We start from the raw sequence: 25,305 nt of genomic DNA on the forward strand, positions 1-25,305 counted from the left end.
TAATTTAATTATTTATAATTATTTATTTTAATTTGCTTGATGATGTCAATTCTGGCCATGACATCACTTCCAATGGGTCCTGGACAGACTGTCACTCTTAAAAGTGGGTCCCGGTGCTAAAAGATTGAGAACTGCTGCAGTAAGGTGTTTGTGACTCTACAAGTTTTCAAAATCACTAAAATCAGAGTTTGGAGGAATAATACCATCATGTTATATATCAATCAATGCATAATTTCATGCAGAATGCAATGAAACAAACCACATTGAAATATCTGTGTTATATCAAAAGGTACAGTCGAAAAAACAGTGAGGGTGGGGCAATGGTACATCACCACACCCATCACCAGGCGTGTTGCCCCACCCACTGCATGGGGGGTGACGCGCTTGCATCCTGAACCGGGTGACACGAACCCTAGTGACGCCACTGGTCCCCTCATTCAAGGGATGATACCCACAGTCCACCTGAGAGCCACTGTCCGCTTCTCTGAGCTGGTTGCCCTGTGAAGCTGTCCCTGCATGCTTTGGAATCCATCTGCATATCATTTTAGGCACACGCACAGGGAGGACAAACTGCTTTTGACAGAGAAAACATTCTACAATACTAAACTTTACATTTTTTTCTGGAAAGAGAAACTGAGTTGGTAACCAGTTTCATTTCGTAACAAACTCTGCTTTTGGAACCAGTGCAGGGTGTCCTATTCAAGAGTAAATGAATGGAGCATTCACAGCACAGGGAGAGGCATCATCCATATGGAGTAGATGGGGGCTCTTGGACAGTGAGAATGGGGGTATAACAGGTACACACAGCTGTCCATATTTTTAGATGTGTGATGTTGTTGAGTGTAGCTTCTTCCTCGACATCTGGTCACCCTGTGCCTGGGACTCACTGATCAGACTGGAAAATAGTCATGGAGATCTGGGGGCACTCTTTTTCTATTGCTCCGTATGCCAACAGACAGCACAATTCCACAAATTTGCTTTTTGGGTCAAGGCAAACATTACTGAAATCATGGAACCCTTGATAGCTTGAGAAATGAAAAAAAAGTTGGTTGTGGGAATCTTAGTAAAGACTCAACACAGCCTTGTCATTAGGACAGCCAGCTTGTATTTTTGCTGGCCCTGCTCCTATACGCTTGACAGCAGCTGGACATGCACAGATTTAGCAGGTGAGGGAATGGAAATAAGAAGTGAGAAGAACTTCACCTGTTGTTAGCAGGGGTGGACTAAAGAGGTGACAGCCCTCTGGGCCCTACTGAGTTTTTCTTGCTGCAGAAATTGATGGGTGGCAGAAAATCATTAAAAACTGTGTTTTGGTGCATTGGGATTCAATAAAACAAAAATAATAGATTCTATATAAAGCAATCCTCAAACATAGAGGTTTTTTAAAAGTACTGGAGTGTTTTTCCATTTCTAAAATGACATTCCATCCTTGTATTCTTTCTATCCTTTGGATGCCCAAATATGTAGAGTCCATACTTTTGCAGTATATGTTGAGAATAAGGTTCGGGCTTGCTCTCTTATATTAAAGCATTGTCCCTTTATGCTATTTCACCACTGTTCTCTGGAATGTAATATGTTTCTCTTAGTTAAGAATAAACTCACTGAGGTCTGTATATATAGAATAGACATCACATATCTCTAGTATTCCTTATCTAAGAATCTCTGGTTTAGGAGATGCAGGTGAGAATAACTGAAGTTTCTTTAAATCCTAGCAAGAATTATTTTAAATATCTGCAAATGTTGCTTCCACTTGTTGTTATGGTGAGATCTTGTCATAATATTCAGGAACCTGAAACATGATTGACTTGGGTGAGGACCTGTTCACACAATTGCCTTGGACCGTGGCCTGAAATTTTGTCATGTCACTTCCTCCACCAGGATTTGTCAACAGCTATACATTACTTTTTATATTATGTGGCGGGAAAACACCACATTTCATAGAGGGGTAGCAAGTGAGCAGTGGCATTCATTCTTTCCTAGAGAACATTTGTACATAGATCCTGTAAATGTCTCTATTTACATTATAGAACACTTCTGTTCAGCTGCCTGCTTGATGTCGGTGAAAGTGGCTTGGGCCTTTTCCTTGATGGCATCCATGTCCATGTTCTGGATGTTCTGAAGCTGACCGAGAATAGAATCCTTGTCTTCTTCTTCCACTTGATCTTCTGCCACCATTTTCTGAAGGTCTTCGGGCAAGTCTACATCATCTCCAGCCAACTGGATCTGAGTCTCATCAAGCTCACTCTGAGGGAGGAAAAAGAAGAACAATAAACATACAATGAAACTGAGAGGCCTCACTAGGGTTTACATCACCTAATGTGGGAGCTCATTGCATCATCCCATGGTGCATATACCACTTCCTCTCAGGAAGTACCACTGAGGTACTTCCTCTCATACCAGACCATAAAGAATAAATTACAATATCATATGCACAATCTGAAAGCAGTGGAACCACTAGGGTTGCTGTAACCCAAATTAACTTAATTTTTTAAATATATACAGTATATGTACAGTACAGGTCACCCAACAAATCACTAAGCAACAAAAAAAACCAGTGGCCAACTTGAAGACACTCACACAAGTGAATAAGAGTTCTAGTATTAGTTCTGATCTATGGAAATGAGAGCTGACTTATACTAACACCTTACTGGTGCCCTGTGGAGTCATAATAGCACCTCATTGGCTCTTGGAACAATCAGTCTCATTGGTCAGATCTGAGTTATGAAAATCCACTTTTTGTCACATAAGGCAGTTGTGTTTTCTTTTTCTGGTTATTTAGCTATAATGTTCAATAACTTTAGATATTTCAGTGCAGTTTGTTTCATGGCATTCCGCATGAAATTACACAGCAAATGATATATAACATGATAGTATTTTTCAAAAAAGATTTTAACAATTCCTCCCCCCCCCCAGTGTGTCACCTGCTTTGGTTCACACTCCCCATACCCCCCCCCCAGCATTGTTGGCAACTTCCAGTCTTGAAAGACTATGGTATAAGCCTACAGCACCCAGTATTCCCAAGCGGTCTCCCATCTAAGTACTAACCAGGCCTGACCCTGTTTAGCTTCCGAGATCAGATGAGATTGGGCATGTGCAAGGTAACAGAGCTATTGTAAGACAAAAGGCACAATCCTAGCTAGGTCTACTCAGAAGTAAGTCCTATTGTGTTCAATGGGACTTACTCCCAGGAAAGCGAGGTTAGGATTGCACCCAGACAGTCTCTAGGTTTCAATTTGCATCCGTTTGCAATTAGCAGATACAAGTCTTCCCCTCCCCCAGCAAATTCATCACTTCCCCCCTCCCTTGCCAAAACCCTCCAGGTGTGCTGCTAAAAAACTCAGGGCACAATCCTAACCAGGTCTACTCAGAAGTAAGTCCTATTTTGTTCAATGGGGCTTACTCTCAGGTAAGTGTGGTTAGGATTGCAGCCTCAGAGTGCTGAGTGCTGGCAGCCTCAGAATGCTGGCAGCTGTTTTTTGTTGTTGTTGTTGTTTCTAGTGTATAATTATAACACCTTCATCCCCATTTTGGGGGTAACTGAGTTTAGATGTTGTAATGGGGAGCTGTGGCCAATGGCCACAAGGATCAGGGGAGGCGCCAGCCGGAAAAGTTCGAGAACCACTGGGCTACAGGGAACTGATCTCCAGCCACAGCATGATCATGAGGAAGCTCTCTCTCTCTCCTTTCTGCCTGACTTCCTTCCCTCCCTCCTTTTCAGCTCTCAAAACCCACAGCATGAACCTGAGGAAACTCTCTCGCTCTCCCCTCCTTCTTTCCCAGCACCAAACCCCCTAATCTCCTAACCTCAGATTTTTCTGAGAAACCACAAAAGTCTCCTTACACCGGTATCTCCTTTCTTTCCCCCTCCATGCCTGTGCCATTAGGCACGCCTTTCCCTTTTACAGATTTTCTTCCTGTTCCCTCTTCTGCTTTCACTGCTTCATAGCAACACTTAGAATCAAGTTGTGAATGTGTGGTGAAGAGGCATTGCATTGTTTTATTCTGATTCCCTTCCCCATTTTTGGTACTTATCCCCACAATCGTGTGCTTTGCTGTATCTTTTACTCTCGTCATTCTCTTCTTTCCCTGCTGAATCACTGAGCTGTGCCACTGGCCACTACTCAGGATCCCAGCACACAGTTGAGGTTTTCCTCCATGTGCTCATGTTGATCCATGTTTAAAAGCATACCGGGCAACAGTTCTCTTGGAGCCAGGTCAGCGAAAGTAGGCCCTTGCCTTTGTCAGAGCAAATGTGTCAACCAGGTGTGTGAGAGCATGTGGGGGAAGAAGATTCCCCATCTTCTCACCCTTTCATCTATAGAGGCTGATGACATCATGGGTTTAGACCTGATTATCTGGACTTGGCCCTGCACTTAGCAGGATGAAGAAGCTGCAGTGATAGTGATGACATGTAGTAGGAGAAGGGAGAGAAGGTCGGTTCACTTAACAACAGGCCGCATATATGATGGTGGTCAAAGCACAATAAAGATGCTGTTAATGAGGCAATTGCATCTCCCGTAGCCTATAGCAGAGTGTCTGTTTACACAACATAGAGGCTCTTAATGCAAAGAAGAGGCAACCTATCTCCAGTAGCCTGTGCAGTCAGCTAGTGTCTGGCACAGAGTGTCTGTTTACACAACAAAGGCACTAGACTGGCCTGAATGTTCACTTAATGACCTAATCACATAACAGTGGAGATCAGGGAACACATCCCCATCGTTAAGTGGTGCACACCTGTGCTGTTGTTCCGTTTCCCACCTTTCCTCCTAGGTGGAGGACAGTGCCACGCATTTTAATTCCACTTTCCTTAGGACAGCTCCACCCATTTTGATTCACAGCAGCCCTGTGAGGTACAATAAGGTGAGAGAGACTGAACAGCCCACAGTCACCTCAGGGAGTTTCCTGGTTGAGTTGGAATTGGAATCTGAGTCTCACCGGTCTTGATCCAACCACTACACCACACTGGCTATCTGAGCAGCAGAAAAAGAACACTGTGAGGAGGACATCTGCAGAAATGGGTAGTGAGGGTGATGCATCACAGCTGGCTCTCTCCATTAACTGAATTTCAATCCCCTGCCAAGCAGTGACTGACGCTCAGACTTATATTCATAACGTTACAGTCAGTAGTGTAGCTTTTTGCTACTTGGAATGGCTCTGAAGGGGAAGGGCCCCTTGCATGGTGTATCCAGGTGCCAGAAATATTTACCGCTTTGCACCCCCTCTAGCTACATTGCTGGTTACAGTAACACCGATTAACCAGTTTAGAACATTAAAACATTAAGTTGCTCCAAGAGAAAGCCGGAGGTAGAAAAATACAGGGTCATTGCCAGTGGCATGCCTTTCGTTTGAGGTGGGGGGAGTTTTAGGTCCAAGGAATGGTGGTAAAGCCGAGGGTTCTCTTAGAATCCAGCCACTCTGAACACTGTCCAAGTTGCCAGCTCCCCAGTCCTCTCTTAGCATGCCCATGAGTCACTTTTTCTAACCCTCTTTCATTCCAAGCCAGCATTTACTGCCCATTTGATTTTCCACTATGTCATGTTTGCCAGACTGCATTTTTTTTTTGTTACAGTCAGAGAAGTAAAATAATGAACAATAAAATTACAAAGACATGTAAATCTGGCCTCCTCCATGTGCCTAGAGTGAAACTGTTCTCCAAAGGCGGCCAGGCTCAGGCAACCTTCCATTTCATTTAGGCAGTCATTGTTTTGCCACCTGCTCAAACAAGGGCACATTTTCACACTTTGTAAATGAGGATATGCTCTCTTAGGACCTACTTATCTGAGCTGTGGTTCCAGGCTACAATAATATCAGAACTGACTTGCTGGATTGGACAACAGACCTTCTGGCCCAGCATTCTGCCTTCAACAGTGGCCAGTCAGATGTTCCAGAGGGTCACAAGCAGGGCATGATAGAGACTGTGATTCTTCCTTAATCCCAGCAATCTGACAACCAGTCAGATGTCAAGCTTGACAATCCATCTGCTCTGTTTAATTTTGCCCAAGGAAACATGGTCGGATGGACTGACAGGCTTTCCCACATCTCATAAGGTGGGCCAAGCCAATGACAGAGTTCCTTCTCCCATTTGCACTTTCTTGGTTCCCATGGGATGGAGCTGGGATGTGCAATGTGGGATGGAGCTGCCCCATCATTGAAACAAATGGGTAAGCCTACTTAGACAAGAGATCTGCCTGTGCGATGGAGCACATATAGAGGGTCCCTCTTTCCAACTGTACAGTTCCCCTGAAGGCATGTGCAACCCTCATTCAAGCAGGCTGCAGTTTGCAAATGTAGGCTGCAAACCTCTGGTCTTCTAACCACAAAGGATAAATGTAAATAACTGGTTAAAGCAGCAGGCCCTACCCATTTTGCCTATGAAGGGCTGTGCCTGCTCATGCACCAAACATACCCCCCTACGCACAGTTCATTCATTCATGTCTACTTTTATTCAGATCCCCAAACCCGTCCTACATTCTGAAACACCTCCTGCTGACACATTGATGCTTATTCCTGTTGGCCTTTAGCTGCTGTCAGCCTTCGTTTTGGAGATTTAATGAAGCATTAATGCCTATCTTTGATATGTGAACTGTGTAGGGGAAAAAATAAAATAAAATCCTGTACACACGAAGGCTGAGCACATTGGAATTCACAGCAAAAACCGAACACTGCCATTGTCCGCCACAACCCCTGCCAATGGACCAGGGCCATCTGCAAGGCTTTACAGCCAAAATATGGGTGATATTACACTAGGAACCAAACAAATCCTATGTTTACTTACTTGAGAGTACGTTCCATTGAAGTTGGTGGGAGTTATGTCTGAGTAAACGTGCACAGGTTTAGACTGCATATTTTAGAGGTTTTACTGAATGAAGGCCAAGGTTGATCTTCCTTCAATGATTGGCATGAGATCTCTTCCAAGATTCTCTGTGAATTCTTGATTTTAGCTTGACAGGCAGCTCTTGGGAGAGTCCAAAGGATGTTGATGGAATTTCTGTAAGCTATCTCCTGCTGGAAGCCTGAGCTCTGCATATATCTATTCTGCTGCACAGATTCTACTTTGCAAAAAGGAATCTTGGATCTATGCAGGCAGAGCAAAGACATATCCAGAATGATAATGGAACGATGGTGATGATGGTCATAGTGCTTAAAAATCAAGCACTATACAAAAGAAAAGAAAAGAAAAGAAAGAAAGCCTGCCCATAGGATCATACTGATAAACAAGTTTCCAACTGTTTTTGTCATGGAATTGACTGCTGTTCATTTCCCAAAGAAATTCTCAGCCCTCCCTTAGGCAACTCAACACTGCCTTGAGTAACTCTCCATCAGAAAGGTGGCCTATCAGTGACTCCTGATTTATGTCTGAGAATGAAATTGATAGGGTATCAGCTTATGCTCCTGCTTTTGTGTGACTTAAGATTTTCCTGCTGCAGTTCATATTTGTTTTATTTGCAGACTTTTATTGTGCATGTATATGTATACATACAACGTTTTACATATAAAATAACCAACTAAACAGGCAAACGCATGTGATTGTAATTCAGATTTCTGACTTCTCCTTTAGGCAAAAGATGATCTTGGTTATTAAGAGGAAAATTCTCCACCACTAGGTGGCATTGTAGGTACTGAGCTGTGCCATAACATGTTGAGCTATAAGGGTCCTCCGTCCTTGTTGGTGTAAGCAGTTCCAGGTCCAGTTCCAGTTTTATTCCAGCAAAAGCCCCAAATATCTCAAATCCCCTGGCCTTTTGTTCTTGCTTTGCAATGGAAAAAGCAACTCTGCTTGCCCTATTGCACACATATGCTGCCGTGGGGGGGATGGGGGGGTCACCACCCACTTTGAACCATCTAATGTCTGTTGATAAGTGAAAATAGACCCAGTGGTGTCACTAGGGTTCATGCCACCCGGTGCGGGATGCCAGTGCTTCAACCCCCATGCAGTGGGCGGGGCAACACCCCAGGTGGTGGGCGTGGTGATGTATCATCACTCCGCCCCCACTGGTTTTGGGCTGTACCTTTTGATAGAACACATTCTGCATGAAATTACGCATTGATTGATATTTAACATGATGGTTATTATTCCTCCAAACTGTGATTTTATTGATTTTGGTCACTAGTGGTGCCACACACACCCCCCCCCCCAGGGTGTTAACTTACTAACACCTTATTGCAGCAATTCTCAAACTTTTAGCACTGGGACTCACTTTTTAGAATGACAATCTGTCCAAGACCCACCAGAAGTGATGTCATGGTGGAAGTGGCATCATCAGGCAAATTAAAATAAATAAGTATAAATAATTAAATTAAAACAAATAAATAAATAAGTAGAAGCCAGCCCTGGTCAATCAAGTGAATTTCCTCTGTAGCCTGCCTGCAATAACACCCCCCCCCCTCCAAAATCAGTAAGGTTTTCAACCCTACCCAGTGCCCAGTTCAATTTAAGAGCTTCTGTTTCAACCAGATCACTGACGGGATCCAGCTGGCTTTGCAAGCCTCAAAAAAAGTTCACCTTATCAGCTGAAGCCTCTGTTTTGATCCTTTTTAGGGGGGGGGGGGAAGGCTGCCTTCTGGAGCACTTGTTTAGCTGCAGGTGCATAGGATCAGGACCATTCTGGTAGCCTTGCACTCTCCTTCACCTGATCTTTCACACCAGCCAAAGCACGTTTGCTTACTCACAAGTAAGTGCAACCGTGAGGCTTAGTTTCACTTTCCATTGGACTCAATACATTTGTCTACTTGGAGGAAGGGACTTCTATCTCAGGTGTTTTGTGGGGCTGCATTCATTGGATCAGGACCATTCTGGTGTCATTGGATTCCGCTCAGCCTGCCTTTTCCGATGGACTAAGAGAAGTTTGCCTACTCGTGAGTAAACGTGCTATACGGTTCACTTTCCAACTGTTGCATGGGGGATCCATGCATTTTTTGTTCTCCGGTTTTTTGGTCATAACTTTTGATAGAAAGGAGATATTTCACTCTGGTTTTTTGCATTGCATTCCGCTCAAAATTCTGCATCCAACAATATATAATATGATGGGGTTACTCCTAACCACCGTGATTTTAGCATGTCACCCCCCAGTGCGTGTCACCCCACTGTGCGTGCACCCGGTGCGGCCTGCACCCCCCGCACCCCCCTAGCAACACCACTGAATAGACGCAGATCATTTTATGCAAAGAAATCACAATATAATGACAAGCAAGGCAAACATCAAATTAAAATGCCAAGTTTGCCAAACAGTACTTGAAATATTCTCTTTAAACCAACTATGTAGCTAAGGAATCTGGTACCTGGGGGTACAAAATTTTTTTAACACCCCCCAGGGGTCAGATGCCCAGAACACCCTCCAGGGGGGTCTGGGAGGTGGTCTTTCCTGGAGGCATTAGAAAGACATGTCCAGTTTTTGCAAAAACTGGAAGTGCCTTTCTAAGGCTCTTAGGAGGCCTTCAGAGGCCCAGAGAGACCAAACACAGCTTAGTTATGCCCCTTAGCTATGCCACTGCTTTAAACTATACATCTCCCTACAACCTTGGAAGTACATGTTCATGTGTGGATGTAACACTCCCCCAAACACTAAAATATTCAGAATGTGTAAAAATATAAAATATGAAAGTGAATATTGAAAGAGTGCTTCTGGGTATGTGCAGAGTGAGCTCTTCTACATTAACATCAGGATAAACTTCAAATGTCTGACGTCTTGCAGCCTGCAACCCTGTGATCAATTGTGGTCAGTTGGCACTGGCCTTGGCTATTGGGCCAAATTCTCTGAGACTTGGCTAGGCATGTGAGTAGATAACAAGCAACAGCAGTGATTTGCAACTGGTAGTCAGCTGCAGGAGTGGATAGCAGAGGATTGGGGGGAGAGTCAAAGGTTCCGTTCACACACACACACACACACACACACACACACACACACACACACGTACTGTGCAACAGTCCAAGTGGTCATTGGGCAGTGTAAGTGAGCCAAGCAACCATGGCAACCACCTGTCTGGTTCTTTCCCACCAAATCAACAGCCCCACTCCTGGAGTCCAACCTACACATTATGGAGAATGCATCTGTGGGCAAACCAGGATGGGGGACTGCAGTACTCAGGAAAGAGAGTGAACCCTTTCCTCCAACACTGTTTTCCTGACAGAAGTCATTTCCCCCCCGGAAGCTATTTCCCTTGAAGTGGCTATTTGCACAGTGATCACCTCCTCTCCCCATGGCTGGCTTTTTGCCATGCTTAAGGTTGTCTGAACAATTCCTAATTCTTTCATCATGGTAAAATATTGTTTGGTCCTTAGTGACATAGGGATTCTGCCAGGCCACAGCTGGCTCCACTGCACTATGGGGCCGATTTACACATGTTTAACATCCAGTGGGCTCAGTTATTTTTTAGTCCAGTGTTTCTGAAACTGTGGGTCAGGATCCACTTGGTGGGTCATGACCCGATTTTTGGAGGGTCCCGCACAGCCTCCAATGAAAACACAGGTGATGGAAAGATTGGATAACTAATTGCCTCAAGCCCTGAGGCTATTCAAAAATCAGATAACTGCTAATTCCCCTGCAAATAATAATAATAAACTTTATTTATATCCCGCCCTTCTCCCTAAAGGGACCCAGGGCGGCTAACAACATATAAAAAACACATTTAAAAACATAAATTAAAACAAATAGCAGATAAAAACATTAAAAACACATTAACAGCGACCTTAAAAAAACAGTAGTCAGATTAAAAGACAGAATAAAAAGAGTACAAAAGAGCAAGTTACAGAGGAATCAGACCTGTAAAAACTACAAAATGTGTAAAAAATGTTAAAAAGGCCAAAGAATCAGAAGGCTTGTGTAAACAGCAGTGTCTTCAGGCCTCGCCGGAAACTCTCAAGAGAGGGAGCCATTCTCAAGTCAAGGGGAAGGGAGTTCCATAATGTTGGTGCCACTACCGAGAAGGCCCTATTTCTTGCAGCCGCCCCCCGGACCTCCTTGGGTGGCAGCACTTGTAAAAAGGCCTTCTCTGATGACCTGAGAGGGCGAGCTGGATTGTACGGGAGTAGGCGGTCTCTAAGATATCCTGGCCCAGAGCAGTATAGGGCTTTAAAGGTCAAAACCAGCACCTTGAATTGGGCCCGGAAACGAATGGGCTGAGCTCCAGCAGTTTACAAGCTTATGTAAATATAGGGAGATAAATGTTTGAGTGGGGGAGTGGGAGAAGGGAACTCTCAGTCAGGATCATAGTGGGCAGAGAGGAGGGGACAGGAGGAGGCTTTGTTCCTGCCATAGTCCCAATCCAATCTGGCACCCTTAGAGCTGCTTTTTGTCCCAGGAGGAATGCTCTCAGTGGCACCCTTTCCTCTGGTCAGTGTCAGAGTTGCAGTTCAGAACTAGGTACATGCCACACACTGACACCTTTGCTTTGATAAGGCGGCTGCATGTCATCATTGAAGCAGGCCCCAGCACGGCTGCGACAGTTCTCTTTAGCTTCCTGTGCACAGTGCAACTGAGCCATGTCAGCAAATTCTTCAGGGAAGAGCAGAAAACAGGCTTGTGAGGGGGCCTGTGCAACATCCCAGAACGAGGAACCCTGGGCCACTGCTCCCTAATGACTAGAATGCCTACACAACTTTGCCAGAATAGTGCAAAGCTTTTGAGCTTTTGTAACGTCATTAAGAATGTGCACACTCCATGTATCATGTCAATGCACAAATGTGGAAAGCATAAATTGTATTTTAAGATATACCTTTAAAACAAATTGTGCTTCTGATCAGTAAATGGTAGGAATTGCTTTTAGGGCATAGTGGAGGGTTCATTATTGGAAGGCTGTAAGATAAATAATGCCTCTGGGGGTCATGTTCCACCTCCTGCAGCATTTGCAGATTGAATTAGAAGCAAGTAGGGGAAGTTGCACAAGGTATGTAGCTAAAGAAAAAAAAAATCAGGCACCATTTTCTGGGTCAAAGTACAAATGTTCCCATTTGGGGCAGGTAATTACAGGTAGGGGCCTAGGATGGAATGCAGTTTGCAAAGGTGGGTTGCACACTGGACTTTGTGTCCTTTGCAAATCAGCCATGTGGGCAGGGGCAAAAATATGGCAGAGCTAGTCACTGCAAGTCTATCAAATCTCACACAAGGGGTAACATTAAGTGGTCTTGGAGTGCTGTTCAGTTTCAGTGAAAGATTTCCATTATGGACAAGTCATAGGATGCATGGATGAAAACATCTTTTCAATGACAAATTGACCCTGACAATCCCATTAATAGGATTACAGTTCACCAAGGATGTGTTTTGTCATGTAAGCCCATTCCAAATTCCATGGTGCTTCAAGACTTGCACCCAAACTTTGGGCCTGTAAAATACAGCAAACTTCAGTGCATCTTCAGGTTGCTAGCAATATTTTAACAGACATCTCTTTAATCATCAATTTAGATCAGGGGTCTCTAAACTTTTCGGCCAAAGGGCTGCATCAAATATTTGACACGGTGTCGAGGGTCGGAAAAAAAAATTAAATATAAAATTAAAATAAATACATTAGAGATGGGACTTAGATGAATGACTGAAATGAATGAATGAATGGGCTCAAATGTCAAGAATTTCTCCAAGCACCAACACAGCCCAAGAAATAAAGCACACACTTAAATGGACCCCTATTCCCCCACCCCACAAGCAGAACTCTGATTGTGTTTCGTCAACTGGGCCAGAGGCTCTCAGGGGATCAGAGGCTGGCTGTGGGCCAGATAGAGGCTCTCCACGGGCCACATCTGGCCCCTGGGCTGGGGTTTGGAGACCCCTGGTTTAGATCATCATCAGCAGTTCCCAACCTTTAGGAGCCTATGGACCACTGGGGCAAAACCTGGAATTGCCGTGGGCCATGTACAACCCCCAGCCCCCTGTATACACACAAGAAATACAGTTAAATTTGATAGTCCATTAGGAGCACTTGGCAAGACATTGGAAGTGCCAGCAGCAGCTGTGAGAGGACAGTTCTCTGCCCTCTCTGGTGGGCCCTGGGTGACTATCTCACTGAGCAAGCACTGTCCCAGGGACCACCATAGAGTGGACTACCTACAGCAGCAGCCAACAATGGTCTGTAGGGGAGCACTCGATCAGTGAGATGCTGGAAGTGATAAAGCCTATCATTTTGTTCCTGAGACCTCATGGACCACTTCTCAGGGTCTCACGAACCACCTGCGGTCCACAGACCACAGGTTGGGAAGCACTAGTTTAGACCAACGTACAAACACACATTTGTATTCAGGGCCAGCCTAGCCATGAGGTTGACTGAGTGGCATGGGGGGAGGGGAGTGGCAGATTGGGGTGTCTGCCTACTGCCCACCAAGCCACGTCAATTGATTCTCTGATAATGTTTGCTGAAGATGGGGACAGCAGCAGCCCACCTCTTACCCAAGTGCCACTGGAGCACAGCAGCCCACTTTGCCTGTTCACTTTCAAGGGCAGTCAGAGCAGTATCACCAAGTTCCACCAGCTTGTCCTTCTTGCAAGAAGGCCAGGCAGTCAAGAAGGAGAAGCAGAGCCTCCCTTTCTTCTGACCTACAGCTCTGTCATCACCACCTCCTCCAGCTTGATCTACCTGGTCCTGTTGAAAGAAACATGAAGGAGCAGAGCATGGTGGGGGCACTCCACCCATCCTATTTGTTTCAAACAAAACTGACAGGAGCAAGAGAAAAGAGGCAGCACTGGAGCTGCCTGTGAGGAAAGAATTGCCTTGCTCACTCCTCTCTCCTTGCCCATCCAGCTGCTTTCCTAAGCAAGGGGGGGCAGCTACAGTGGTTTTTGTTTTGATTTTTAAAGGAAGGACATATCAGGGGTGGAGGAACTGCCCCAATTCAGGCAACAGATCTGCTCAGAACACTCCTGTTTGTACGTATCTTTCTTCCACAGAACTCAAGGAAGTGCAATGCTGTCCCATTTTATCTTCATAACAATGTGGAAAAGCAGGTTGGACTGAGTGCACGTGACTGTAAGCTGTATGGTAGAGCAGGGATTTGAACTCAAGGCTCCTCAGCCCAAGTTCGGTATATAGTCCCCTGCAACACAGGCTTGCAATTCGAGTCAAAGTTGGCATCAGTGGGAACCTTTTCCATAGTAAACAGCAGTGAGGTCAGGCCACCCCAAAACAAAACTAGTGGGGAGGTAGAGCCCATAATTGTGATCCACAGGACTCCATGACTCAGCTACTATTGGCTAAAGAAAAATGAAGCCCATTTGGACTAATAATAATTTAAATGCTTGGTCCTGAGCTGGCCATAATTTTGCCTGGCCATGATGGTGAGGGAGTTGGGTATATTTGCTCCTTATCACTTGCATATCATCATCCCCTTCTAATGCACACAGTTCACACATTACATTATATACTAGTAATTTCCAATCTGTACTCAAACATTCCAGCTAGGAAGTCAAAGCAGAATACAGAATTGCCTCCTTCTCCAACCACACAGCCCTTCCCCGTTTCCAGTATCCCATCTTCCCACCTATTCAGGGCAAAGCATCATGCCTGTCTCCAACCAGGAACCTGCCCTGCCCAGCAGCTCTGTACGCTGGATTTTCAACTCTGTCTTTTCAATGGTGGCTGAGCTAGGTGCTATGCGACCTACCTAAAATTAGCTCATGACCCGTAATGGGTCCTTACCCACAGTTTGACCAAGAAACACTGGTGTAGAGGTTCAGGAGTTGGACTTAGACCTGGAAGATCCAGGTTCAAATCCCTATTCAGCTATGAATTTTCCTGGGTAACCTTGGGCCAGTCACTGTCTCTCTGCCTCACCTACCTTATAGGGTTGTTGTGAAGACAACAGGAGGGGAGGAACCATGTACATCACCCTGAGCTCCTTGGAGGAAGGGTTGTATAAAAATATGATAAATAAATAAGAGCTAGAGCAGGAAAGGTTGCAGAGTTCAGACAGGGATGACCTGGGAAACAGGGACACATCATTATGTCATTTGAATGTGTGTGCTCTGTTATCATACAGCTTACCTGCATCAGGCTATACATGAGTTATCACTTGTAACTTGTGGGTTAAACCACTTGTACAAGTGGGTTTGAATCATGCGAGCATTGTGTCTGTTGTTCGCCGTGTTCATTCCCTCATCTGGAGACTCCAGTGTGTTGCTGGGAAGTGGAATGTGGTGTCGAAAGCTCAACCTCTCCTTCCTGCACCCTGCGCTTGGCAAACTGAACATCCCAGTCCCGGCTCACTCTCTCAAGGACCAAGGCGTAAAGTTCCCTTTCGCGTCATGGACCAGCAGAATAAGGCCAGGGTTGCTACCCCCTCTGGCCTTCCCTCCAGCACTGCTGCTGCCAGGGGAGGAGCGACCTCTCCCTGGGCTGCCCAGGCTGCTTATGAAGCCAGTGTCTGGCTTAGCCAGCCCCACCCTTTCCGGCCACATGGCTGTTTGATGCTCCCAAGAGCCCCAGGCCCTACCTCCTGGCAGTACTTGTGCCTTACTACCCCCCCCAGGCCCCTACCCATGAGGAGACCCCTGCTCCTGAGGAAACCCTGGCCACTGGGGCTGGGCCCGGGCCCAGGTGACAGGCACACACACAGAAACAGAGCCACAGAACCTGGAAGAGTTTCCTAGAAGTGCGAAGTGACATCAAGAGGCGAAGACCATAGAAGTCAGTGTGCAATGAGAAGAAAAACATTGAAAATTAAGGCTGCAATCCTAACCATACTTCCTCAGACTAAGCCCCATTGAACAAAATAGGACTTACTTCTGAGTAGACCTGGTTAGGATTGTGCCCTAAGTTCTAGAGATTTGGATGAGGGTACTGAATCCTGAGGAATAACCATTTGTTTGCACTGGTGGGAACATAATTTTTAATGAGGTATATCCAAAAGGCAAAAATGAAGACAATGATTTACCAGAGAATTAGGATTGTTCCTCATAAACATGGACAGTTAGATGGAGAGTACATGGTGTTCTGTATCATAAAAACCATAATGCGTTTAATCCAAGTTTGTCCTTTCAGTTGAGCTGCATCTGGCTTTTCCCTTAATAAGTGATTCACTGGATTTTTAAACAGGTAAGCTTCAATCCAGTGGCATCATTAGGGGGATGTGGGTGGTGCAAATCACACCGGGTGACACCATGGAGGGGGGTGACACCAAAATGACTTGCCCAGTTACATCCACTTCCAGTTTAACTGCACCACTGCCATTGCTGCAAGAGGCTATATTCCCCTCCCTTGTGCCACACCTGCATGTTCTGAGAAGTGCAGAAGCACCCAGCACTGCCCAGCCACAGTGTGCTGTATCTGTGAGGAAAGGCTTGGGGTGCCCCCCCCCCTTTTAAGCAGATCACAGCTGAACTGAAGTGGCTCATGCAGCTTGTCCAGGACACATGTTACAGTGGAACTTGGCAGTCACAGACAGCCAAGGGAGGAGAAAGAGGTAGCGATCCGAGCAGACACTGTGCACGGGAGGAGGTCCATGGGGGGTGACACCATGAGTTACCACACTGGGTGACAGCAAACCTAGTGAAGCCACTACTTCAATCACTGGAAATAAAAATCAGGCTTAATATGGAAGTCTTGACCTGACATGGACAAAATCAAAGTAAAAGAAATTGGAAGTTCAACTATAAGACCTAACGACGCCACACATGTGTATCGGTTTTAGACTATTTTAAATGTCCTTGCTCCCCCAAAGAATCGTGGGAATTTTAACTGGAAAGGAGCTGAGAATTCCCTGTTACAGATCCCAGTCACTACCTCCCAGAACTACAGTTGGGCAGGAGGTCTGGTCTAGAGGGTAGAGCCTCCATTTGCCTGAAGATTAACATCCACAAGGTCGCCAGTTCGAGGCCACTGGCACCGTGCGACCTTGAAGCAGCTAGCAAGCTGCAGCTGAGCTGTTCCATCTGCTCGGAGCGTGGGAGGATGGAGGCCAGAATGTTAAACCAGATCGGAGTGTAACACCTTGAATATGTAGTGGTTCTTGAAAGAAAGAACCTTCTTTCAATTTGTAAAAATCCCTGTGTGGATTTAATAAGCCTGCCTATGTAAACCGCCTTGAATAAAGTCTTGAATAAAGACCAAGAAAGGCGGTATATAAATACTGTATATTATTATATTATTATTACAGTTTCCAGAGGTCAGTGAGAAGAGGGAATTACTGCTAAACCTGTTCAAGTCTATAGTGTGGATATGCACTTTCATTTCAGAGAAAAGTAGGAAGATGAATTTGGTTTAATCCCCAGTTAAACTAATGGCCCTGCCTCCTCACTTTACATGGATCTGAATTTTGCTTCTATTGCCGCTAGATTAAACTGATCATTGCAAAAGTGAAGGACATTTTAAAATACAGGATATGCATTTATCTGAGTGGTTTGAGGCAGGAAGTGTTCTAAGCATTTGGATGAATAAATACTTTTATAGCCAGTAGTTGTCCATTTTGTTTATGAATAAGTTTATTTCCTATAACCGTAAACACAATGCCAGAATTTTGCCTCCAGACAAGAATTTGCTTTCTGACTGCCAAACTAGAATGATATTGAAGTACCTGGTGTTTTTTGTTTGTTATTAAAAAGTAACTGTGTGGATAGGATATGTGTGTGCATGAATTTGGATCAGGGCCATGGTAGGGAGGGCAGGGAGGTTTAACCCTTACTGACTCCCCTTACTGATTCTCTGGTTTAAATCACCCCTAAAACTACTACTAGTTGCAGAGGGGAAATCTTTTCTGTCTGTATAACCATAACTAGTTACAGGTTTTAGGGGTCAGCAGTTTGAATCAAATTGTGTAGTGGGAAGGGTCAACACCCACACATACTACAGCCACAATCCAAGTCACTCCATCCCTGGTGGCTGCTTTTCAAGAAAGGAAAAAGATGTTGGGGATGCCAAGCATTTATTTGTTTATTTTTTAAAAAAATTGTATTATAGCCCACCTTCTATCCTCCAGAGGGGTCCCCAAGGCAGATTTCATCAGCTATCAGCGCAATCCTATGCTCCGTTTGTGCTGGTGGAGCACATGCTTCACATGCACAGGCTGTCACAAACATGCCATAAAGCTCGTTGTGACAGCATAGGAGTTAGTAGCACTCCTGGCAAAGCCAGAGCCTGTGCAGGCCTTGACATGCGTCAGAGCAGGTAAGCGCCAGACCGAGCCATGGAGGAGTGGTGGAAGGACAGGGAGATGGCATGGAGAGGGTGTAACAGGGCAGGGAAGGACAGGGAGGGGACAGTGGTGGGTGGATTAGGCCCGAGAGGGGAGGGGGATCAGTGGCAGCAGTGCACATGCTGTATCCTATCCTTCTTCCCAGGCCAGATCCACTCAAACTTGTGCTGGTGATTTAGTCAGTGCAGGTCCAAGTAGACCTGGTGGCAACCTCTAGACTGGGTGAGATTATCCAGTGATGAATGGGATAAGGAAATGTTGATTTTCTCTGCAAGGATTGAGCATAGGAACATCAAGAAGAAGATCCATCAAAAAGAGGTACATCAAGAAGACATGCTTCCATCTAGTCCAGCATCCTGCTCTCCACTGTGGCCAGTTGCATGCCTTTAGGAAGAACAGACGACTGGGTGGTTTATAAATCTAAATGGATCAAAGGATAAACTTGCAGGCTTCTCACTTTCCTGTGAGAAGCTCCATGGATTGCACTGTTTAGTTTCCTTTGGATGAGAGCACAAAGAAGACTGATGTCATGTAGTGGCAGAGAGACTGTTACTCATCACACTGCCCTCGTTTGCATCTTCCCACTGCCATGAACTCATTAGGTGGTCTTAGGCAATACTCTCTCTCTCAACCTCAGTCTTCCCCAGCTGTAATACGGGGATAATATTCTTTACCTTACAGCAGGGGTGCTCACACTTTTTTGGCTTGAGAGCTACTTTGAAACCCAGCAAGGCCTGGAGATCTACCAGAGTTTTTTTACAATGTTCGTGCCATCATAACATTTAACATTTATGTGTACAATGTATGTTGGTGTACCTTGCATAACCACATGAGCCAATATTGCACAACACAACATAATTAACTATAAACATTTTTTTGTAATTACTTGAGTTTACTTTGATGACTTGCACTGAAGTGAATCAGCCAAGGATGCATAGTCCGGACAGTAGCTGCTGACAGCCAGCCTCAAGCACACTTCCAAATGTTCATCAGTCATGGTGGAACAGTACTTGGACTTAATGATCTTCATGTAGGAAAAGGCTGACTCACATAAATAAGTGGAGCCCTTCCTGCCTCAGGTGCTCTTATATCCCTGAGGGCCCTATTGCCTTCAAGTGGCTGCAGCTGTGCAGCACACTCTGCTGGATGCCTAGGCCTTACCCTTAAAGGGGCCACTGCTGACACCACATCTAACTCCTCACCAGATTCCAATACAAGTGGGGGGGGGGAGCAGATCTCTATACAGACCAGTGCAAAAACAGGGGAAAGGTGTGGGGGAGGGAAGATCTCTATATAGACATCACAGCAAGACCAGTGCAAAACCCCTTGCACACAGAACCAACAGATGGAAGTTTGGGGGGGGGGCAGATCTCCATACATACCAGTGCAAAAACAGGGAAAAGGTGTGGGGGAGGGAAGATCTCTATATAGACATCACAGCAAGACCAGTGCAAAAACAGGGGAAAGGTGTGGGGGAGGGAAGATCTCTATATAGACATCATAGCAAGACCAGTGCAAAACCCCTTGCACACAGAACCAACAGATGGAAGTTGGGGGAGGGGCAGATCTCCATACATACCAGTGCAAAAACAGGGGAAAGGTGTGGGGGAGGGAAGATCTCTATATAGACATCACAGCAAGACCAGTGCAAAACTCCTTGCACACAGAACCAACAGATGGAAGTTGGGGGGGGCAGATCTCCATACATACCAGTGCAAAAACAGGGAAAAGGTGTGGGGGAGGGAAGATCTCTATATAGACATCACAGCAAGACCAGTGCAAAAACGGGAAAGGTAAGTCAGCCCCAGTAGAGTTAACGGGGTTCACTCCCAGGGATGCGTGGACAGGAGCTCACTCCCAGGGAGCTTCACTCCCAGGGCGGGGCTCACTCCCCTGGGTGAATGAATGAGGAGTGACAGGACAGGAGAGAAGCCTGCGATCGACTCATTTTGCTTCGCGATCGACCGGTGGATTGTGATCGACGTATTGAGCACCCCTGCCTTACAGGGTTGTTTCACAACATCCCGTCAATACATGTGAAGCACTTTGCATGCTCAGAAAGTGCTCTACAAATGCTATTATTGCTCTGTTTCCAAATATACAAGTCAAGCACCAATGGAGGCAAACAGCAGGCACTCATGCAGGGCAGCAGAGGCACTGCTGCTCCCCAAAGACATCACATCAGATCCCCAAAGAGAGCACCTCTGTACTCCAAGCCAAGGGGCATCACCTTTGACCATCTGCCATCTCTCTTTTGATACCTTTCCCTGAGTCTCACAAGCACACAAGTGGCACTTGCATGTGTGTTATTTTGCTAAGTAGAAGCTGGGAGGGAATGGAATTCAGGTAATGACTAAGATGTATGGGGGGGGACTCTTCAAGCCTTTGCTGTGTGATGGTCCCAGTCACAGCTTTTTCAAGAGAGGGAGGTGACTGTGGAAGCCTCATCCTGTTTGGGACAGTGGCAGGGCAAAGGGTTCAAGACCCCCTTCCCTAATGCTGGGGTCCTGATCTGAATCAGGGTCCCCTGTGACTGCTATTTAACATTAAAAATATACAAGCCCCAACTGCACACTTGTTGTGTTGTGTAGCTCAGTTCTCTCTTTCCAAAGCTCAAGTGCCTCACATCTATCTACCAAGCAACTAGCTCAGACTCCCCACTGGTGCAAGTGAATCATCTGTTTTAGAGGACCATCTACTGTCATTAAGAAACATTATCCTTTTTTGTGACCCTAGACTCTAGGCTCTAATTGGGCAGCCTTTTAAGACAAAACCATAGCAAGAGGCCCACTCACAGTAATCAGACAGTAAACTCACACAAATATATTTGACCCAGGCCTGAAACTTCTGGAAGTAGCACTGAAGATCACAAATAAACCCATGAACAATATTTTCTGGAAAGGACCTTACTACCAAGAGAGCAGTTTGCTCACGGCTTTGATGCTGCTGAATAGAGTACAAAATAAAGAGCAGAAGCAACATAGCCTCTTTCTCTATACTTGGAATCTAAGTCCAGCTGTTAAAGCCTTATAGCTGAGATTTAACTCCATCATGCCATTCATCTGCAGACAGTGGTCACACTATGTTCTCACCTGGCAACATAAAAAGCTTTTTAAAATGTATACAGAGCATTAGATTTCACAAGAGCTTCAGCGTCCCACAGAGTGCCCCCGCTTACATTCAGTTATTGTAGGCTATTACCTTGTTTGTTTATGAGTTGTGGGATAATAAACCTACATAAGCCTTTAAAGCAAAAATGTGGAGTGTTCTGCGAACAGGTAAGCACTTTTGAGGCTTGTTGATTTCCACAGGTGGGAGTGATGTACCTGCCTCCATGTCTCTCACTGAAATCATTGGGACCAAGCATGCAACTCCTCTGCATATTTACAGGGAGCAAATCCCATGGAGCACTTTAAATATGAAAGCATTCATCTTTTGATTGAGGCCAGTGGTATAGCTAGAGGAGGTGTAAAACAGAGGCATATGTTTTCCCCCACCTGGAATGGCTCTGAATGGGAGGGGCCCCTTGCATGCTTCGGTGAGGCTCCCTGCAACACTTAGTGCTTTGCACCCCCTCTAGCTATGCCACTGATTGAGGCAGAACTGTACTTCAGAAGGCATACACCATGTTCACCATGTTCTTTCACTTCCTTTCTTCTTAAACAGGGGTGTGCACATTTTGGCTCAGCTTACTAGCCAGTCATGAATTGTGATCATTGCCATCCCCTCTCCTCCTGCCCCTAGACACAGATTCTCTAGGATGCAAGTCTAAAGTACCACTGTTGGTGACATAGGGGAGGACCTTCTCAGTGGCAGGTCCTTGTAGTAAGGACCTTTCAAATTGTAAAAATCCCTATTTAATAAGGGATTTAAATAAAGCCTGCCTATGTAAACCGCCTTGAATAAAGTCTTGAATCAAGACCAAGAAAGGCGGTATATAAATACCTGTTATTTATTATTATTATTATTATTATTATTATTATTATTGTAGTATTTATGTGCACAGACACTGAGCTTTGAGATGCCTTGGCATATTTGACAGCAACAAAGCAAAGCACACTCTGTATCTGCGCAGGACTCACCTGTTCAGCCTTGAAATATGCTGACACTCTCTTCAAGCCCAGCGTCTAGGAATAACAGGATGCTGAGAAGTCTTTATCTCAAGAATGTTTTGTGGTTAAGCTAGAGAGCCGGCAAGTTACAGCCGGTTCCCTAGCAGTGTATCTTTGTATGAATAAAGCTTGCAGAGGCGGGGCAAAGAAGTCAGATCTGTTCCAGCTTCAAGCCTCCCTGCATCAACCCTCTGAATGTCTGCAGGCTCTCACTCATTTGCTCTGCCTCTCGCAGTTTCAGCTCCACTCTCAACCCTCAGGGTGCTTCTGCTTTTTGCACTCTCCCATCAAGCCACAAGGTCCAAGCCTTGTGTGCTTCCCAAGCAGTGCCAAACTGCTACAGGTCCTCATTGTGGAATTCCCTCCCACCGGATGCCCCAAAAGCCCCAACACTGCCCATTTTTTTAAAAGGCAGTGAGGACATTTCCATTTCTTCAGGTGCTCCCTGAACAAACAGGTCTTAGTTCTTTACCTCACTGATATTGTTTCTGTGCCTGCTCTGTACTGCATTGTTTGCTTAATTTTTTAAAACCACAATTAGTTTTAAAATGTGTTTTAATATTTGCATGTGTTGTATTTCTGCAAACCACCTTGGTTGTCACTTTGTGGCCTAAAAATCTCTCAAATAAATTTTTTTCTCTTGCTTTGTCCTGAGCTTCTCAGAGGGACCGAAGTGGAGTGGGTGCCTCTCAAGACTTATTCTTCTCCAAAGCTGTGTGTAAGGAAAGAGACTGACCCCTCTCCAGGAAGGAGGTTCTTGTCCCTCCTGCCTGGCATGGCAGGGTGAGAGACCCCCCTCCCCACTCTGATTTTTCTGCATTGTTTGAGCTGGGAGTTCATGGCAGAGTGGTTGCCCCAGCAACTTGAATTACAGGCTCCTGCTCCTATTCAGGGTGAATCAGTGGGTGGGAGAAGAGTGCTGGACCTTCTTCCACCCACCAGTTCTACAACCTGCCCATCCACCTGTATTTCCCTTCATTTTTCCCCTTGTTGGACCCAAGACTGGAAATACACTGGGGTGGGGGCGGCGGAGGAAGGACCAGGAAAGAATCAGGGGATAGATGAAGCCCCCTTCCTTCTGCCTGCCGATTCTCCCCTGAAAATGCCCCTTTGCCTCTACATTGCTGTGACGTGAACAGCAACATGTGCCAACATAAAATATAGTTCTGCCTTGATGTTGGTGAGATAGCCCTATGTTTTGAAAAGTGGATTTTAAATGAGGGACTAAGGGCCCAATCCTATCCAATTTTCCAGTGCTGGTGCAGCTATATGCTAATGGAGCATGCACTGTATCTTGTGGTGGGGCAGCAATCACAGAGGCCTCCTTTAAGGTATGGAAATAATTGTTCCCTTACGTTGGGGCTGCATTGCAGCTGCACCGGTGCTGGAAAATTGGATAGGATTGGACCCAAAGACAGGTGGAAAAGACTGCATGCGACTGCTCTTTTCTGGTGCATTCCCATTACTGCTGCCCTGGTTTCAGCAGTGTCTGGACCCTGCAGTGGATGCCTCTCTCCTGAAAACGTATCAATTTGTGCTTCACCTGTAGAATGTATATGTATCAGGCTGCTACTACAGGTGCAAAAACAAAAAACTGTGGCAACTCTAATAAAGAAATGTAAGTCTCATCCTCCTGCCCCTCTTTCTCTTAAGAGCACACACGGGAGGTCCCAGGTTCAATTCTTGGTAGTATCTGCAGGTAGGGCTGGAAAGACCCTTGACTAAAACCCTGGAGAGCCTGCTGCCAGGCCATGTGGCGGCATCAACTGAGATGGGCCAGGGGTCTGACTCACCTTAAGGCATGTCAGTATGTTCTGTCTCTTCTTTACTTGTACTTTGCTTACAGTTCCAATAAGGGAGGTAGATATTTTGTGTGTCATGTAACGTTTCTGAAACCTGCTCTGGGTCCTGGAGATAGGGGGCAGGGAATACAGAATGAAATAATGATGTGAAATCATGCATATTTTTTTTTAAGCCAGGACTTACCTTTGGGAGCCTGTACTTTTCCCTCAGGTGAACCCTCAGGACAGCTCTCTCGGCCTTTTTCTGGGCAAAGGCTGCATCTCTTTCCATCCTGAAAGCAAAAGTGGAGTGTCCTGTTATCTTACTTAGTCAGTTTCCCCTCCAACCTTTCTGGAATGTGCTTCTTCACTCTACCAAGTCTGAGAGCCAGCAACAAGTTACTGATGGTGGTTCAAGTCACATTAATGTTTACTTGTGGACACACAAGCTGTGTCAAAGGGAGACAGGCATTTCCAAACCCTCCATAAGCGGACATGTGCCAAAAACCTATGGATGACCATGGCTTCCTGACAACAAATCTGTTGTTAGGAAGCCAGGGTTTGTTGGGGGGGATGCATGTCTCCCTCAAGCAGTGTGGTGTAACGGTTAGAGTGTTGGGCTATGAGCTGGAAGACCCACGTTCCAATCCCCCACTCAGCTGTGAAGCTCACTTGGGCCTTAGGCCTTGACTATCTCTCGGCCTAACCTGCTCAAAAATGTGTTGTTGTGATTCTAAAATGAGTTTAGGGGATTTGCATCTCCTGGGAGAAGAGCAGGATGTACATGTGAGAAATAAATAGCAAGAATATTGTACATATGTAGGTGGTAAAAAACAACAGCTTGTCATATGTTGCTGTTCTGTGGAGGCTGATTGCCTCATCTCCAGTCAGAAGTGGTGCAGTCCATCCATTCTACCATCTTAGAATTTCACCAACTGATTCTGCTTCATGGATAAATCTGGGAACTGAATACACTTCTGGGAGGAATTATCCCCCTCCCCAGCAATTGCTTGTCCTTTGGCAGTAAAGAAGAACTTCCAGAATGCCAGCAGTCACAGCCTTCCTACAATTGTCTCATCACTCCCCCTTGCAGCTGAAGAATCCACAGAGACCAGCTGCACAGGGAGTTGCCAGCAAGGCTGAACCAAAGAGAATTTCTGTGCCTTTTGCAACAAATGGACGGGGAGAAGGTCTATTAGCTACGAAAACAAAATGGCACCTCCAAGTTCAGAGACAACTTGAATACCTCAAAATACCAAGACAAACAACAGGGGAAGGCTGTTGGCCTCTTGACCTGTTGGTT

The 25,305-nt window shown here is 45.6% G+C and overlaps 1 protein-coding gene and 1 pseudogene across 1 annotated transcript in view; both read right to left on the bottom strand.

Moving 5' to 3' along the window:
- Window positions 1-2,016: 2,016 nt before the first annotated feature.
- Window positions 2,017-25,305, bottom strand: part of CPLX4 (complexin 4) — a 28,280-nt gene continuing 4,991 nt past the window's right edge. The window contains exons 2-3 of the mRNA XM_066616829.1: window positions 24,208-24,295; window positions 2,017-2,244 (exon numbers count right to left, since the gene is read on the bottom strand). Coding sequence (XP_066472926.1) covers window positions 2,017-2,244; window positions 24,208-24,295 — 316 coding nt within the window. The remainder of the gene's footprint in view (window positions 2,245-24,207; window positions 24,296-25,305) is intronic.
- On the bottom strand, window positions 2,997-3,115 carry LOC136642372 (5S ribosomal RNA; annotated as a pseudogene).

The sequence above is a fragment of the Tiliqua scincoides genome, chromosome 2 (genome assembly GCF_035046505.1).
Source record: "Tiliqua scincoides isolate rTilSci1 chromosome 2, rTilSci1.hap2, whole genome shotgun sequence".
Lineage (NCBI taxonomy): Eukaryota > Metazoa > Chordata > Lepidosauria > Squamata > Scincidae > Tiliqua > Tiliqua scincoides.